Source organism: Pagrus pagrus, assembly GCF_965226575.1.
Source record: "Pagrus pagrus genome assembly, chromosome: 11".
Taxonomy (NCBI): domain Eukaryota; kingdom Metazoa; phylum Chordata; class Actinopteri; order Spariformes; family Sparidae; genus Pagrus; species Pagrus pagrus.
In genome coordinates this window covers 8,441,266-8,455,906 of record NC_140195.1, presented here as the reverse complement: position 1 = coordinate 8,455,906, position 14,641 = coordinate 8,441,266, and the positions used below count along the sequence as shown (strand labels likewise).

Below are 14,641 nucleotides of genomic sequence, written 5' to 3'. Positions count from 1 at the left end.
AATGTCGTCTGTTTGAAGAGGATGCACAGATGAGTGACATGGCCTTGGAAGTATGTAATTGGCAGCCAAGCTGAGAGCGGGTTAAAGGTCTTCAAATGCAATGAAAAGGTGCTTCAGCGCTTCCATTCTTATAGCAAAGGTTAAACCGGATCATCCCTTGTACCATACTTCCTTGCAGCCCTAATGTAACAGCAGTCAGGAAAAGAAACCTGTGATGCTAAGAGAGTCTATGTCCTCTCCTTGACATCAAGGCATTTTCCCAAACACCTCACCTAAATAAGAGAAAAGGACACAATTACTTGAAAATCCAGCTGCAGCTTCAGATTTAACTGAACAGATCCACAGATCAACAGGCATGAAGACCACAACAAAATGCATTGCCACGCCCCACCCATGGCTCTTCGTTTTTTTTGTAAAGCTTTCACTTCCTTTTTTTTCGCAGAAGGCAGCAGCCCCATCTGAAGGGGCAAAACGCAGGGGAAGACCTAAGAAGGAGGTAAGAGTCCCAGGACAAACAGTGCTCACATTTGTTTAAACCATTCCTCTCATCAATTGAATTATGATTGGTATGACTGTCTGCAGGGCGAAATTGCATTTTCCTAATTCCCTTGACTGTCTCCTTCCTCTCAGACGAGTCATTTTTACTCATCGCAGCTATTTTGGTTCTCGTGTGTTCATTTAGAGCAGTCTCGCATAAACGTCTCCAGGCACCGAGAAGCTCATGTGAAGGCAAATCTGAGCCTGCATGACAATTTTCTCCTCGACCGGTGTCAAATGACAGCACCACTTTTTTTTTTTTTTTTTCTTTCTTTTTGGTGACTGCAAAAATGAGCAACCGCACTTGTGTACAGCCGGTCAGAAAAGCATGTTTAATCTAGGAAGAAATTGCGGTCTTGTAGTAACATTCTGTCATGTGCATGAGTGGTTAGGGCGTACTCTGAAAGAAGTCTGGATTGAATTAGTCACAGAAAGGAATGACCCAAAGTTACCCTCCTAACTATCCCTCTCATTTTTATGAATGAACATCCCAGGCTGTAGTGAGTGACTGAGTGTGAGGAGGAAAGGCGAGTGTGCTAAAGCAGGATGCCTCATTGTGACTCACCGCTCCTATGATTCACTTTTCACTACAGATTGCTCACCCTTCCCCTGGGTGTTCTTCATGCCGCAGTGGTTTATCAAAGACATTCATAATAACATTTATGTTTTTTGAAGTTGGTACTCGGGGGGGCTGTGAAAAGTAAAAACAGTCACGTTGAGACATGAATCACAGGCAGCCATTGTTGCTGAATGTCAATGGCACTTGAGAAGCATTTTCCTTGTGGGCGTAGTCGAGGCCTGACTGGACTTCTCTCTTTCCCCCCCCCCCCCCTTCTGTCACAGGAGAAGGAAGAAAAGGCGTCCCAGGAATCATCTGAGGAGGAGGAAGAAGAGGACCAGTAATTTCACAACGCATGCTACCTCACTCAACATACTGACTTACTGTTAACCAGAACTGGGCTGTATCTCCAACACCAGTGCCACCACATGACCACTGTTCACGACAAAGCCCTCTTTGCCAAAAGGAGGGTTTAAACACAGTACAAATAATCATGCAACAGCACTGGATAGAACGATGGACCTTGCTCAAGCATAGATCTAAGAATTACATGAAAGGTAACAGCCCTTTTCTCTACATGTCATGGTATCACAAGTCTTTTATACTGGACAAAAGGTGTGCTCGAAGGAGCCTGGACGTTTCCATTTTTTTTCCCCTAAAGATGGTTTGTAGGACATTTTCTCTGCTTAATGTTACTTATTTGTTGTACCCGCATCTGAGATGGTAGGGCATATAGATTCCTCTCCATGTTTTGTACTGGACAAAGGTGAATTTTACCTATACTTGCTGTTTTTTGGGTTTTTTTTGTTTGTGTGAAGTGGTTAACCTATCCTTTGCATCGTATTTTAGATGGAGTTGAGCTTCAGAGTTTAGGATGAGAATAGATAACTGATGGTAGAAGTGCGTTTTCCATTTCTAACCTTTCTTAACTGATTTCTCCCCCCCCCCTCCTCTCCCCTTTCTAACCAGTAGAGCAGAAACGCCTTCACCACCTTCACTCCCTCCCACCTCCTGTAGTGCAGTTTAGACTTACTTCTCAAACTTCCTTCGCGGTCCTCGGCGTGTAGAGGGGAGATGTAAAGTGTATCGTTAGTAATCAGAATAGTCTGATCAGACTTACTGTTTTTGTTCCTTCGGGTTACATACCATTTAAAACATGAGTGTGCTGCTTTTCATGATATAATAAAACTCAAATCTTTTTTTTTTTTTTTTTTTTTTTGGTATGTAATGTGTGTTTTAAGGATAGGGTTGGCAGAGTTCTAGGCTGAGAGCATCAGTGTCGTTTCTTCAGGGAGCTTTTACAAATGCTGTTACATTGGCGTCTTTGTCTTCTCATGGTCCTCAGTTTCCAAGCGCTCACTCAATCACTCGCAAGGCAAATCGCAATTGGTCAAACAAGGAGTTTGATTGTAACAGAGGATAGTTGGTGGCACTACTATCCAACAGGGCTGTGCGTTCGTTTCCTCATTCCATCTAGCTCTCACTGCTTCACCTAGCTTGGTCCTTCTGTCATCACTTAGTGCAGTAATATACTTTCTTAGTCTTTTTTTGACGATGTGTGTTGTATGCCGTCTGCTACAGGTAAAAAAAAAAAAAGGTGTTTGTGTATTTCTAAGTGTCAGGGAACCCGCGGTCACAGTCCACTTAACTGGGTTTTTCCACACACCTAAGCTGCTACAACCTCAGTTACGAAACCCGGAAAACTGCAAACAGGCGATACAAGGCCTGGTATTTCATACCTCACTCAACAGCTTACTTTACCATTTTATTTGCATTTAACTGGTTTTCTGTTGTTTTAAAATTGTAACCTCTGGCATGAGTTGGAAAGATGTCGTTATTACAAAGTTTGTGTATTTTTTTTTTTTTTAACCTGACTGTAATGAGGTATCTAAGATTTTCAAGTTTGTGATTGTGTGTGCATACGCAGCACGTCTTGGCTCATTCATAACCGGAGCTTGCAGACAGGTTGTATTAAATGTGTGAAGCAAGTCAGGGAGACCTGTCAGCTTGACAACTGTGTTCGCTGACTGTGGTAGATTAGCAGGTGTGTTTTTATCCGTTTAAAAAAAACTCTTCTGGTGCACTGAAATATTGGTTCTGATTTTCATGGACAAATGTTTGTGTGTTTGTGATAGACTGGGCGCTCTTTCCACTTAACTGTTCTGTTGGCCGTCGTGTGTTTGGCACTACCGCACACAGCCACCCTCACCATACTCATACAACAACTCATTTCATGTCTTTTTTTTTTTTCCAACAATATCAGTCATTTTACATACCAACAACATGCATCCGTTCATTTATATACTGTAAACTCAACAGGATGGGATCATTCTTTTTAATGTACACCGTATATAAATGTACAATGTCTATATTTCTATGGTGCCCTACAACAATTTGTATCAGAAATGGTCAATAAAGAGAATTTTCTTTGTCATTTTTCTGTCATTTCTTCTTTATTTCCACCCAAAGGCTCAAGTACACATGTAGGTCAACGATGTGTATCATAATTTTCTCAACATAACGACTATCAGGCTAATTTAACTGTAAATTACAGTAACTGCACAAAAGGCAAAGTCTTATTACTTTATTCACATGTTCAAATCAGCCCATCAACTCTCTCTCAAAGCAACAAACTGTTACAACAGTGCTGCCAAAGTCATATTTACATCAGTAATTCTTTCACTTTTCAAGTGCAATCTAAAATCAGAGCATCACATTACAAGTTTGACAGTGCAAATCAATACAATACGATTGGATATTTGTACAGTTTTAATTTAGACTACCGTATTTTAATGTTCTTTTACTTAATCTCTAGTAAATGAGTAGAAAATGAGATGTAAAGATGACTAGAGCCTAGAGGAATGTGTTCTGGCATGAAGATGTTTTCGGGTCCAGAAAGGACTACAGCAAACATCCATGTGAAAGCTCAATGTGTGTGAAGCACCTCCAGATGTTATACCTGAAAACATAAAGTTCAGGCTTCATCTGTCGAAGACATTTATAGTCACAAAAACTGCAATACACGTTCCCCTATAAGAACAGTGTAATAGTTGTATTCGGTTTACATTCATGAAGGCAAGGCAAATTAAGATCAGGAAGGGCTGCAATTCATCAAGAAAAAAAACGTGAGGTTTCCTGAGTGCTTGATACAGTCAGACCTATGGCATTCATCTGAACAAACTCTTCAGCTTGAGGTAAATCTGTGCTGGTGCCATGCCTTGTAGACAGGACATTTTTTGGGCACTAGTCACAACTCATTTCGGAGATGAGCGGAGGTTGGTGTTATTTACTTCGTAACTGGCTTTTCATGCCATTGATAAGAGTCATAGGACTTGGCTAAACCGCAAAAAGGTCCAGATCGTGGGGCAGCTAGTTAAATCCTGAGAGGAAATTAGAACCAAAGAGGGTGTGTATATCCTTTTGACAAAAAAAAAGAAAGAAAGAAAAACTAAATAAAGTTTACCAGACAGCTATTTCTATCATTATCAATATGAAAAAATGACTTTAAAACTCTTTCTCTAGTGTGTCATCTCACCAAATGTGACTGCTGAAAATGCATTTCATTAAATAAGTCATGTCTGTTTTTAAAGCACAGCAAACACAACAACCTGCACACCAACCTGTCCGGGAAACAGAGACAAACCCTGCAGCAGGAATGACGAGTTTTAACTAGTGCAGAACTAAATTATTCTCAATTATACAAATGCCTTCTGCAACCCACGTGAACGTAACTGCTGCCACCATGTCAGCCACAACATTATGAGTGTAAACAAACAGATTAAACCAGCAGGAGTCTGTATCTTTAGATACAGTCCACCTTTCTTAACTTTCATTTGTGTCACCAAACACCACAGTAAAAAGTCTGAATAAATAGTGTCAAATAAATAAGTTTAAGGTACTGTGTCTGTTAGGCACACAGGTTTGGTATCAGAACCACACAAATGAACAGTCAGTCACTTCGTCTTTACAGACAACAGGAAAAACAAAAAATGCTGACTGTTGTTGATGTGATCAAAGAAAACGGCAAATAGTGGTGAAGACAAAGAAAACAAACAAAGGGTGTCTTGAACATGACTTCAAAAATGACTGATCTCTGTGGCTGATGGCTGAAAATGTTCTTTGCTGTGGTTTACTATCATCATGCATTGACGTCTTTGGTCAGAAGAGGGCGTCGCTGTTGATAACTTCTGGCCCAGCCTTGAACAATCTGCAAAGTAAAATAAAATGCAGGAAGTGCAAGTTCAGTTTAACGCAGTCATTTTTAAACGGCATGACTTTGTGACACTTTCTATGCATTTGATTAGTGGCAGAAATCTCAAGGACAGATATCGCAAAACCCCAGCTGATCGAACCAAATTTACCAAAAATTACCAGTCATAAGAAAATAATCCTGTGGGAGTAGTTTTTGTTTTGTGATTTGAGTGCACTGACCCTTTAGGAACATGATTTCTCTCAGATTTTTGTAGATTCTTCAGAAAACAAGGTTTTCACGACTGTGGGGTAAAACTCAGTGAGCTCTGCCCCTGGTCAATATCACCACCTAGTGTTTCTCATGGCTCAGTGCATGATTTTTGACAAGAATCAACCAATATTTTGTTTTTATTTAATTAAAACTGCCAATAGACATCTTTTTTGCTTTAATTTGTCTTTCTGAAGAAAATACTTTTTGCACAGTGTGGCTGCTGAAAAAGGAAAACCACCCGCGTATAGATTGCATACTTTTAAGTTTTGCTTTTCATTATGCTATTTGGTCTGCCACTGTGCTGGAAAAACAAATGTCAAATCACAACACAAAAGGAAGCTTGTCCATCACTGCACAACCAAAAGAGGTAGAGGTGCTGTTTTATCTGTACACTAAACGAGAAAGAACCTCGCTGACGGAGGAGGCAAAGAAAGCGAAGAGGGATAGTGGCAGAAATCAAGGTAAAACAGGAGTGAAGGGACGGGTATTTACTTGAGGGGGAGCGCCGTTGTTGCGTTCCCACGTTGATATGTGCTTCCCCTTAGCAATGGGACCTGAGATGGTTCAAAGTCGACATTCTTTATACTACTTCAGCAAGTCACAAAACCTGGCTACTTATTAATACAACAGGGTGTTTAACTCTGCCTTTTCACTGCATTGAGATCAGGGTTTCTAGGTCGAATTGGGATTATTTTGGGTTTTGGGTTGGCTTTTTGCTTTGGACACTAGCCAGGATGCTAGCTGAACTGATGTTGCCAACGCTGTCTTCGCAACTTTTGGGCCAAGAGTAAGAGTTGGACCCTCAGGGGATGTTAGGGCAATAATCTCTTTCTATTTCTGCCAGAGTCTTTGCACCACCCGGGGCATCAGAGTAGGTTCAAGGGCAGGTAAGACATCTTTGGTTAAACCTTAGATAACATAACGGCCACATGGACACACTAAAACGATTTGGTTTATGAAACTTCTTCAAAACTCAACATCACAACATTTGTTGTAGTTAATGGTTCTCAAATGTCTGACAATTCAACAGGAACCAAAACCAGCCACTGACTTTTATTTTGAGGGATCGGAGGCTTGCAAGTAAAACAAGTCCTGCAACATTTATACTATACTACTACAATTACTTTCTACTATATATCCGGTAGCTCTGCTTCTACATGTGGGAGGAAGTGACTAACCAATTGAGGAACTGCTGTGTCGTTAGAGTGAATGGCGCAACCGAGAACAACAACACAATTACAAGAAGTACACTGCAGGAAAACCAGGCAGCAGAACATGTGGTTAACTGTATTAAGATCTGGCATGCTTACTACAATCCTCTACATTTTGAAAGGACACACATCATCTTTGTGCAGCATCATAAGTTGTCCCACTTGCAGGTAAACATGGCAAAAGTAATGGTACATCATACCCTTGTGTCCTCTTCTCTCCACAACATTTCTTGCTCAGCTTCATTGAGTTCTTCTGAAGGATCGTATGTGTAAACTGGCAACAGCTGATGACGGAGTCTGTCAATTCTGAGAGTCAATATAAATGAGATTAAACACAGATTCAATCACAGAGACACAAGAGTGCCGCAATCAAGTTGATCACAAAGCGCACAAATTAAAAAGCTTACCTCCTTTTCTTACGAATATACATGACCTGAAACAGATAAAATGGAGCGCGTGACATGATCTGCATGTGATATCTCTCAATTGAGGCTTGTCACAGCCTTTTAATTTTCTAAGTCATCCTGTGCCAACCAACCCAGCTAACCCACTTACCACAGCTGCAGCTACTCCAATGATGGTGATGAGGAGAAATGGTACCAACACATAACCGACTGCCACATCCCCATCTATGATGGCAGGGGGCTCGGTCGTGCTGTTCATTGCATATGTTCAGGTAACGGGGACACAGGGGGGGCTGCTTGTGCAGGGCCTTTACAAGCAGAAAACCCCCTCCCTGCGGCAGGCACTGTGCAGCGGCTCTCTCCTCAAGCTGCCCGCTTGTTGTTTATGCCTCATCCTTGTCGCTCATGTGACTTCCACATGGTATCCCCGCCCTCCCTAATCAGCGAGAATAAAGACAAGAATTGATGCACTGTTACAATGAATGGATTTGCAAAGGTCGGACGGTGGCAGATACGATACTCAAACAAGTTGTGTGGTGTGCAACAGTAACGTGTACAAAAGTTAATGCGTTGTTAGCGGGTAGCTACTGGTGAGGACACTTTTCTTGCTGCGGTCAGTTGTTGGTTTGCTGATACACGCTCGTATCTGCTCGCGTGACTGTCCTCCATAACCGTGCAAGCCACATAGCTAAACCACTCAAAGTAAATACCCACCGCAGTCAATGAACTTTCCTGTTGAGAAGGGGCTGATAACGCTAGCCGCTACAAGCCCTTTAGCCAACGTTGCTAGCTACAAACACGGCTAACACCGCCGTTAGCTGCGCCGTTAGATGGCGCTTTGACTGACAAGTTGCTTCACCGTGCAAACCGGCTGAAACGAGTCTTTTGCATCAGGACGACCTACTGCCGAGCTACAACACACGGGCTCTTCCTTTCAGATAAATTCAAGTACATTCGTGCTCACGGTGCGATGTGATAAGCCTCTCTTGTCAGGGACGTTGTGTTGTGGTCAGCAGGCAGTTTGTCCTCCGTCAGCATCAACAACACTCACACTTCCGGTCTTTCACAATAAAAGCGGCGTGACCGCACAAATTATGTCAAAATAAACCCCCACTTATACACATTGTTTCCATACTACTGCTTTCAAATTCATACTGCTGACTTCTTTCCCCACAACAGATAAGTCCTGTGATTTTCAGGCTGTTATCATTAAATTTGACCATTTACAACAGGGGGAACGCATCCTGACAGCTTGGAGTATTAGCCTACTGTCAGATACTGTTCTGTTCCCCCTCTGTTCAACATGAAAGGAGGCTCACACATCTTTCAAATTCATACTGCTGACTTCTTTCCCCACAACAGATAAGTCCTGTGATTTTCAGGCTGTTATCATTAAATTTGACCATTTAAAACAGGGGGAACGCATCCTGACAGCTTGGAGTATTACTGTCAGATACTGTTCCCCCTCTGTTCAATATGAAAGGAGGCTCACACATTTTTCAAATTCATACTGCTGACTTCTTTCCCCACAACAGATAAGTCCTGTGATTTTCAGGCTGATACCATTAAATTTGAGCATTTACAACAGGGGGAACGCATCCTGACAGCTTGGAGTATTACTGTCAGATACTGTTCCCCCTCTGTTCAATATGAAAGTAGGCTCACACATCTTTCAAATTCATACTGCTGACTTCTTTCCCCACAACAGATAAGTCCTGTGATTTTCAGGCTGATATCATTAAATTTGACCATTTACAACAGGGGGAACGCATCCTGACAGCTTGGAGTATTACTGTCAGATACTGTTCTGTTCCCCCTCTGTTCAATATGAAAGGAGGCTCACACATCTTTCAAATTCATACTGCTGACTTCTTTCCCCACAACAGATAAGTCCTGTGATTTTCAGGCTGTTTTCATTAAATTTGACCATTTACAACAGGGGGAACGCATCCTGACAGCTTGGAGTATTACTGTCAGATACTGTTCCCCCTCTGTTCAATATGAAAGGAGGCTCACACATCTTTCAAATTCATACTGCTGACTTCTTTCCCCACAACAGATAAGTCCTGTGATTTTCAGGCTGATACCATTAAATTTGAGCATTTACAACAGGGGGAACGCATCCTGACAGCTTGGAGTATTACTGTCAGATACTGCTCCCCCTCTGTTCAATATGAAAGTAGGCTCACACATCTTTCAAATTCATACTGCTGACTTCTTTCCCCACAACAGATAAGTCCTGTGATTTTCAGGCTGATATCATTAAATTTGACCATTTACAACAGGGGGAACGCATCCTGACAGCTTGGAGTATTACTGTCAGATACTGTTCCCCCTCTGTTCAATATGAAAGGAGGCTCACACATCTTTCAAATTCATACTGCTGACTTCTTTCCCCACAACAGATAAGTCCTGTGATTTTCAGGCTGATACCGTTAAATTTGACCATTTACAACAGGGGGAACGCATCCTGACAGCTTGGAGTATTACTGTCAGATACTGTTCCCCCTGTGTTCAATATGAAAGGAGGCTCACACATTTTTCAAATTCATACTGCTGACTTCTTTCCCCACAACAGATAAGTCCTGAAATTTTCAGGCTGATACCGTTAAATTTGACCATTTACAACAGGGGGAACGCATCCTGACAGCTTGGAGTATTACTGTCAGATACTGTTCCCCCTCTGTTCAATATGAAAGTAGGCTCACACATCTTTCAAATTCATACTGCTGACTTCTTTCCCCACAACAGATAAGTCCTGTGATTTTCAGGCTGATATCATTAAATTTGACCATTTACAACAGGGGGAACGCATCCTGACAGCTTGGAGTATTACTGTCAGATACTGTTCTGTTCCCCCTGTGTTCAATATGAAAGGAGGCTCACACATCTTTCAAATTCATACTGCTGACTTCTTTCCCCACAACAGATAAGTCCTGTGATTTTCAGGCTGTTATCATTAAATTTGACCATTTACAACAGGGGGAACGCATCCTGACAGCTTGGAGTATTACTGTCAGATACTGTTCCCCCTCTGTTCAATATGTAAGGAGGCTCACACATCTTTCAAATTCATACTGCTGACTTCTTTCCCCACAACAGATAAGTCCTGTGATTTTCAGGCTGATACCATTAAATTTGACCATTTACAACAGGGGGAATGCATCCTGACAGCTTGGAGTATTATATGAAAACATCTTTGACTACTCAGGTTATTTTCTCTGAAAATTACAAAAAAATACAATTGCCGGGGATCAGACTCAAAAGAAATCATCTTGTCCTCACAAATGTTGCCCTCTTTCAAATACTTTTCCATTTTTCTGACAGACGATGTGACAAACCTTTGCTTCAACTGTGGGGAGGAAAATGCAGATGACAGTGAAGAGGCAGAGCTGACATGGGTATTATATTTTATGTATAGACTGTGGTCCTGTGTTTGTATCTATTTTACTCATTTATTCATGCAAGTGTCAGTATTTCACTTTCCATTAAGAAGATATTTCCGAAACTGTCCCATCATGGGGAGCAAAAAAAAAAAATCTTATTTTGCACGTTTTGCCAATATTCATTTGTCTTTCCAAGTTTTCTTTAAATATTTCATGCAGTGTTTAAATGTTTTTGCACTACAGATATCCTGTGATGCCTGTGGACGGTGGTTCCACCATGCATGTGTTGAAAGACCAAAGACAGAGGACAAATTTGTATGTGCATGCTGAAGGAAAGGAACTTAAAGTTCACGTATCAATAAGAAATTTTCTATTGACAGTTTATTTTTCCTTGATTTTGAACATTTCATTTTTAAAATTATTTTGATGTTTTTGTTGATGTGTTAAATATTGCACATTTGTTCTAAAAAGTAAGTATACACTATTTATTTTTTGTTTAATGTTATTAAAGTCTTTAATGCTTGTCTGAGCCTCCTTTAATATTGAACAGAGGGGGAACAGTATCTGACAGTAATACTCCAAGCTGTCAGGATGCGTTCCCCCTGTTGTAAATGGTCAAATTTAATGATATCAGCGCCGACGCCGCGGCCCTTCCGGTTTCCCTCATGGGACCTTACTTCTGGAAAAACTTTGTTTGTTGCCATTAACTACACATTGTTGTACAGCTTCTTGCCACTGTAATTGTTACCGCATAATTTTATAGAGCCATTTTTAATGTGGTTTTATGCATTGTGACTCAATGCTGTTATGTCAACGTTAGCAAATTCCAAGTAAGAGTCATTATTCCCAATCCAGTCATTGTCTTGATTTTCCATTTCACCTGTACTTGAACTTGACGAACAACACACCATATTGTATTCTATATAAAACTAACAGCGCAAATCTATGTATTCAACATGCACGTTGTTACTAACGAAGCCAAACAACTGGCAATGCTTTAACACTTGAAATGTTTATATACATAATATGTCACATGTTGCATAACTTTTTGAAAAAGATAAAAAAGTTTCTTATCTAGTATCTTGTAGTTTTTGCACTGTCAGTCAGTGGCCATTAGATGTCACTAAACACATTTGAGTTCACAAGAAGATGGCACTGGTTGAAGGTAGAATTTATATTTCCCATGTTAATGTTGGATACTCAGTTAAACCCCACATATATGTGTAAAGTTAAACATTATCTGTCAGCTGAGGTTAATCAGTGGACCCAATCAAACCGCAGTGGATCCTAAAACGATTGCAGCCTCAGGCTCCTTCCTCAGAATGCTTTTAGTTTTTCATGAGAATTTGATTAGCACAGAAAATCTGTCGCTTCCAGGGAGATTAAATGTTCCTCAACGGTACACAATTGAACCACAGCAGAGAGAAGGAGGAATCGACGTGGTGTTGTTTAATCAAAGGAGAAAGCAAGAAAGGGAAGAGAACAATCCTCCTCAAGATTTCACTTTCACTGTACAGAGTCAGACCAAAACCAGCGTCCAGTTTATCTGCTTTAAGGCTCCTTCCCCCTGATCCCCCTTTTTTTGTAGGGCACTAGATAATTAGCACATCTGTCAGAACTACAGAAAGATGAAATTACAAATGATATCATTGCACCAACCCGTAGATTGAAGGCATTTAATGACATAGATCATTGTTTGGGATAGCAACCAGGATATTCTTGAGTAAACAATGAAATAGGTTTGATTGACTTATACTCAAAAATTGGATTTTGTTTACTCGATTGAAAGAGAGTTGCGATGTGAGGATCAGATTAAGGATTAAAAAAGAAACTACAGGTACATAAAACACCATTATTTGGATTTTATTGTTGGTGAAATTCTCACATTAATGAAGCAACGTAACACCATTTATCGCTACCGTGGGTCGTCCAAACATAAATGAGCCGTTCAAAAAAGTGACAAAAACACAGAGATCGCAAGATTTTAGTGCTACACTAATTTTAAAGGACGAGTTCCCCCCAAAAAAGAAAACATCTGTCATTATCTACTCACCTCCACACCGATGGAAAGTCAGGTGAAGTTTCGTAGCCCACAAAACATTTCTGGAGCTTCACAGCAAAACAGCGTTGCAGCGTTCGCCTGAACAACTGAAGTAGATGGGGACTTGTTTTAAAACAACTAAAAAAATACAGCTTGTTCGGCATAATCCAAGTCTCCAGAAGCCCTGAGATCCCAAATTGATTTGAAGAGATGATAACACCGCACCAGCTGCATGGAGCCACGTTTTTCTTTTTGGTTGTTTTTTTTTTTTTTTTTACATTTTAAAACAAGTCCCCATCTACTTCAGTTTATGAGAATACTGCTTTTGCTGTGAAGCTCCATAACTGTGTCGTGTACTACAAAACTTCGGCATGGGGGTGAGCAGGTAACGACTGAAATCTCATTTTTGGGCGAACGTATCCTTTAAACCTCACCACATGTTTCCTAACACGTGTGCAATATGGTCATCTATGCATTGCTCGGTCACTCCTCTGTTTACAGTGCACTTCGCTGTTCTTCAGTGCCCACACTGAGGGAGCATTTTGGCACAAAATGTCAGAATCATGCACAGCTATGGGGGTTCAGCCGGCCTGTTTGGCAGCTATCGGACAACAACAGTCCATCTCCCTCCCTTGCAGTGTAGTGCAATGTGGGCGTGGTTGACACGAAAGGCGACGCCCCCTGTCACCTCCCGCTCTCCTGATTGGCTGGAAAGTGGAAGTCACATTTGGGGCTCTCCCCATTATAAATCATAAACATTAACTGCAATATTATAATTTGAGAATTTTATCAATTATCTACTATAAAAAATGTTTTCCACAAACTCAAATATAATCCACACTTGCTCATGAAAGCTTTAATAAAAAAAGAAAAAAAATAAAGAAAAAAAAAACCGACCCACTTCCATCTGCAGATCTATCCGGACACATCTGGCAAAGCTCCCCCTAAGCTCATGTGGCAAATGTCGGGGAAGGGAATTGGAAGTCCGAGTTGCATTAGCTCACTCGTTTCCCTGCAGCCTATTCCTGTCGTCCATTGAAAGGAAATCGCTGGGCCATCCCCCCGACGCGCGCCTGTGCTGTGGAGCTCCCCCTTGCTGCGTGCATCGTGATCTAGTGGATGCAGAGAGTCTTGCAGAGAGAACGCAGGGTCACCTTCTGTCACTGCAAGGGGAAATACTGAATAAACTGCAACATAGACTGTTAGGTAGTGGCGCACCTCGGCAGCGGGCTGCATCTCTGGTAAGTCAGTGTGTGTGTTTGTGTGCGTCGATGGCACATTGCTGCACAGGAGGAAGAGAAGCTGAGCATCCTTTTTTCCCCCCCTTTAGCAAAGGGCGACGCAGGGATAAAGGAATCTCGCATCATTTCCCATCGTTTGGATCATGTCTCATCCTCTCTGTGCTGCCACGCCGACCAAGTACTGCACACTCGTTTGCAAAAAATCGCAATTTTTGAATTATGCATGCGTCATTTTATGTGCTGTACCGTTGTTTGCACACGCCAAGGGTGAAGAGGACCATCTTGCATCATCTCGGATTACTATTGCAGGCTTTGCCTTCCAGATAAACTCTCTCCTTGAGTCGTTCTGTTGTGTTTTGCACAGTCTACCAAATGTTCCTGTTGTTGTTTTTTTTAACCATGCAGCTGTTTCTGTTGTCCTTCGAATCGCCAGGATGTGCACAATTTGACCTCGGTGTCCAAATTTGTATCAGCCACGCACAGTGTTCATCTGCCTCCCAGAGAGAGAGAGAGAAAATGTCACGATAATATGAAAGAGTGCTGCCATGTTAAGTGTAGTAGATGGAGATGGTGGTCAAGGCTTTGGGGGGGAGGTGGGGGGGGATAGGTGGTGGTGGAGTGGATTGCCATTTTATGTTCCTTTCCATGCGCCAAATGCGTAAACAAGAGCAGAAATGTGAAGCACGTCGGTCAAACGCGTCGCAATCGAGCCCGCTTTACCTCTCCGGTGGCGGGTTATGGTTGCAGATGAGGGGATGGTGTTTTGTGCTGTTGTTGTTGTTGAGGATCTCTCAGTGAAA

At 41.6% G+C, this 14,641-nt stretch overlaps 3 protein-coding genes across 13 annotated transcripts in view; 2 read left to right on the top strand and 1 right to left on the bottom strand.

Annotated features, from left to right (window-relative positions):
* The window catches only part of hmga1a (high mobility group AT-hook 1a), a gene marked incomplete at its 5' end in the record, with an annotated part of 280,130 nt that extends 269,249 nt beyond the window's left edge, over positions 1 to 10,881 (top strand). For 6 of the 7 annotated variants that reach the window (XM_084366793.1, XM_084366792.1, XM_084366796.1 and 3 more), the window contains 2 exons: positions 443 to 496; positions 1,381 to 3,530. In XM_084366793.1, coding sequence (XP_084222919.1) covers positions 443 to 496; positions 1,381 to 1,440 — 114 coding nt within the window. In that variant the 3' untranslated portion in view covers positions 1,441 to 3,530. Of the gene's footprint in view, positions 1 to 442; positions 497 to 1,380; positions 3,531 to 10,500; positions 10,575 to 10,802 lie in introns of those variants that run through there. The other variant, XR_014623564.1, reaches the window with a different exon arrangement.
* On the bottom strand, positions 3,666 to 8,210 carry smim29 (small integral membrane protein 29). 4 transcript variants are annotated; one of them, XM_084366798.1, is made up of 6 exons: positions 8,138 to 8,210; positions 7,325 to 7,609; positions 7,177 to 7,202; positions 6,970 to 7,075; positions 6,051 to 6,112; positions 3,666 to 5,303 (listed from the first exon to the last, which is right to left on the bottom strand). In XM_084366798.1, the coding sequence occupies exons 2-6, from the start codon at positions 7,430 to 7,432 to the stop codon at positions 5,255 to 5,257; spliced, it is 351 nt and encodes a 116-aa protein (XP_084222924.1). In that variant the 5' UTR covers positions 7,433 to 7,609; positions 8,138 to 8,210; the 3' UTR covers positions 3,666 to 5,254. The 4 variants fall into 4 exon arrangements, with proteins under 4 accessions (XP_084222924.1, XP_084222925.1, XP_084222923.1 ...); XM_084366799.1 differs by having other exon boundaries at positions 8,126 to 8,208; XM_084366797.1 differs by having other exon boundaries at positions 7,888 to 8,201.
* Positions 10,882 to 13,579: 2,698 nt separating the features above from the next.
* The window catches only part of pacsin1a (protein kinase C and casein kinase substrate in neurons 1a), a 38,284-nt gene continuing 37,222 nt past the window's right edge, over positions 13,580 to 14,641 (top strand). The window contains exon 1 of one of the 2 annotated variants that reach the window (XM_084366228.1): positions 13,580 to 13,841. The gene's annotated coding sequence lies outside the window, so the exon portion shown is untranslated. Of the gene's footprint in view, positions 13,842 to 13,999; positions 14,020 to 14,641 lie in introns of those variants that run through there. The other variant, XM_084366229.1, reaches the window with a different exon arrangement.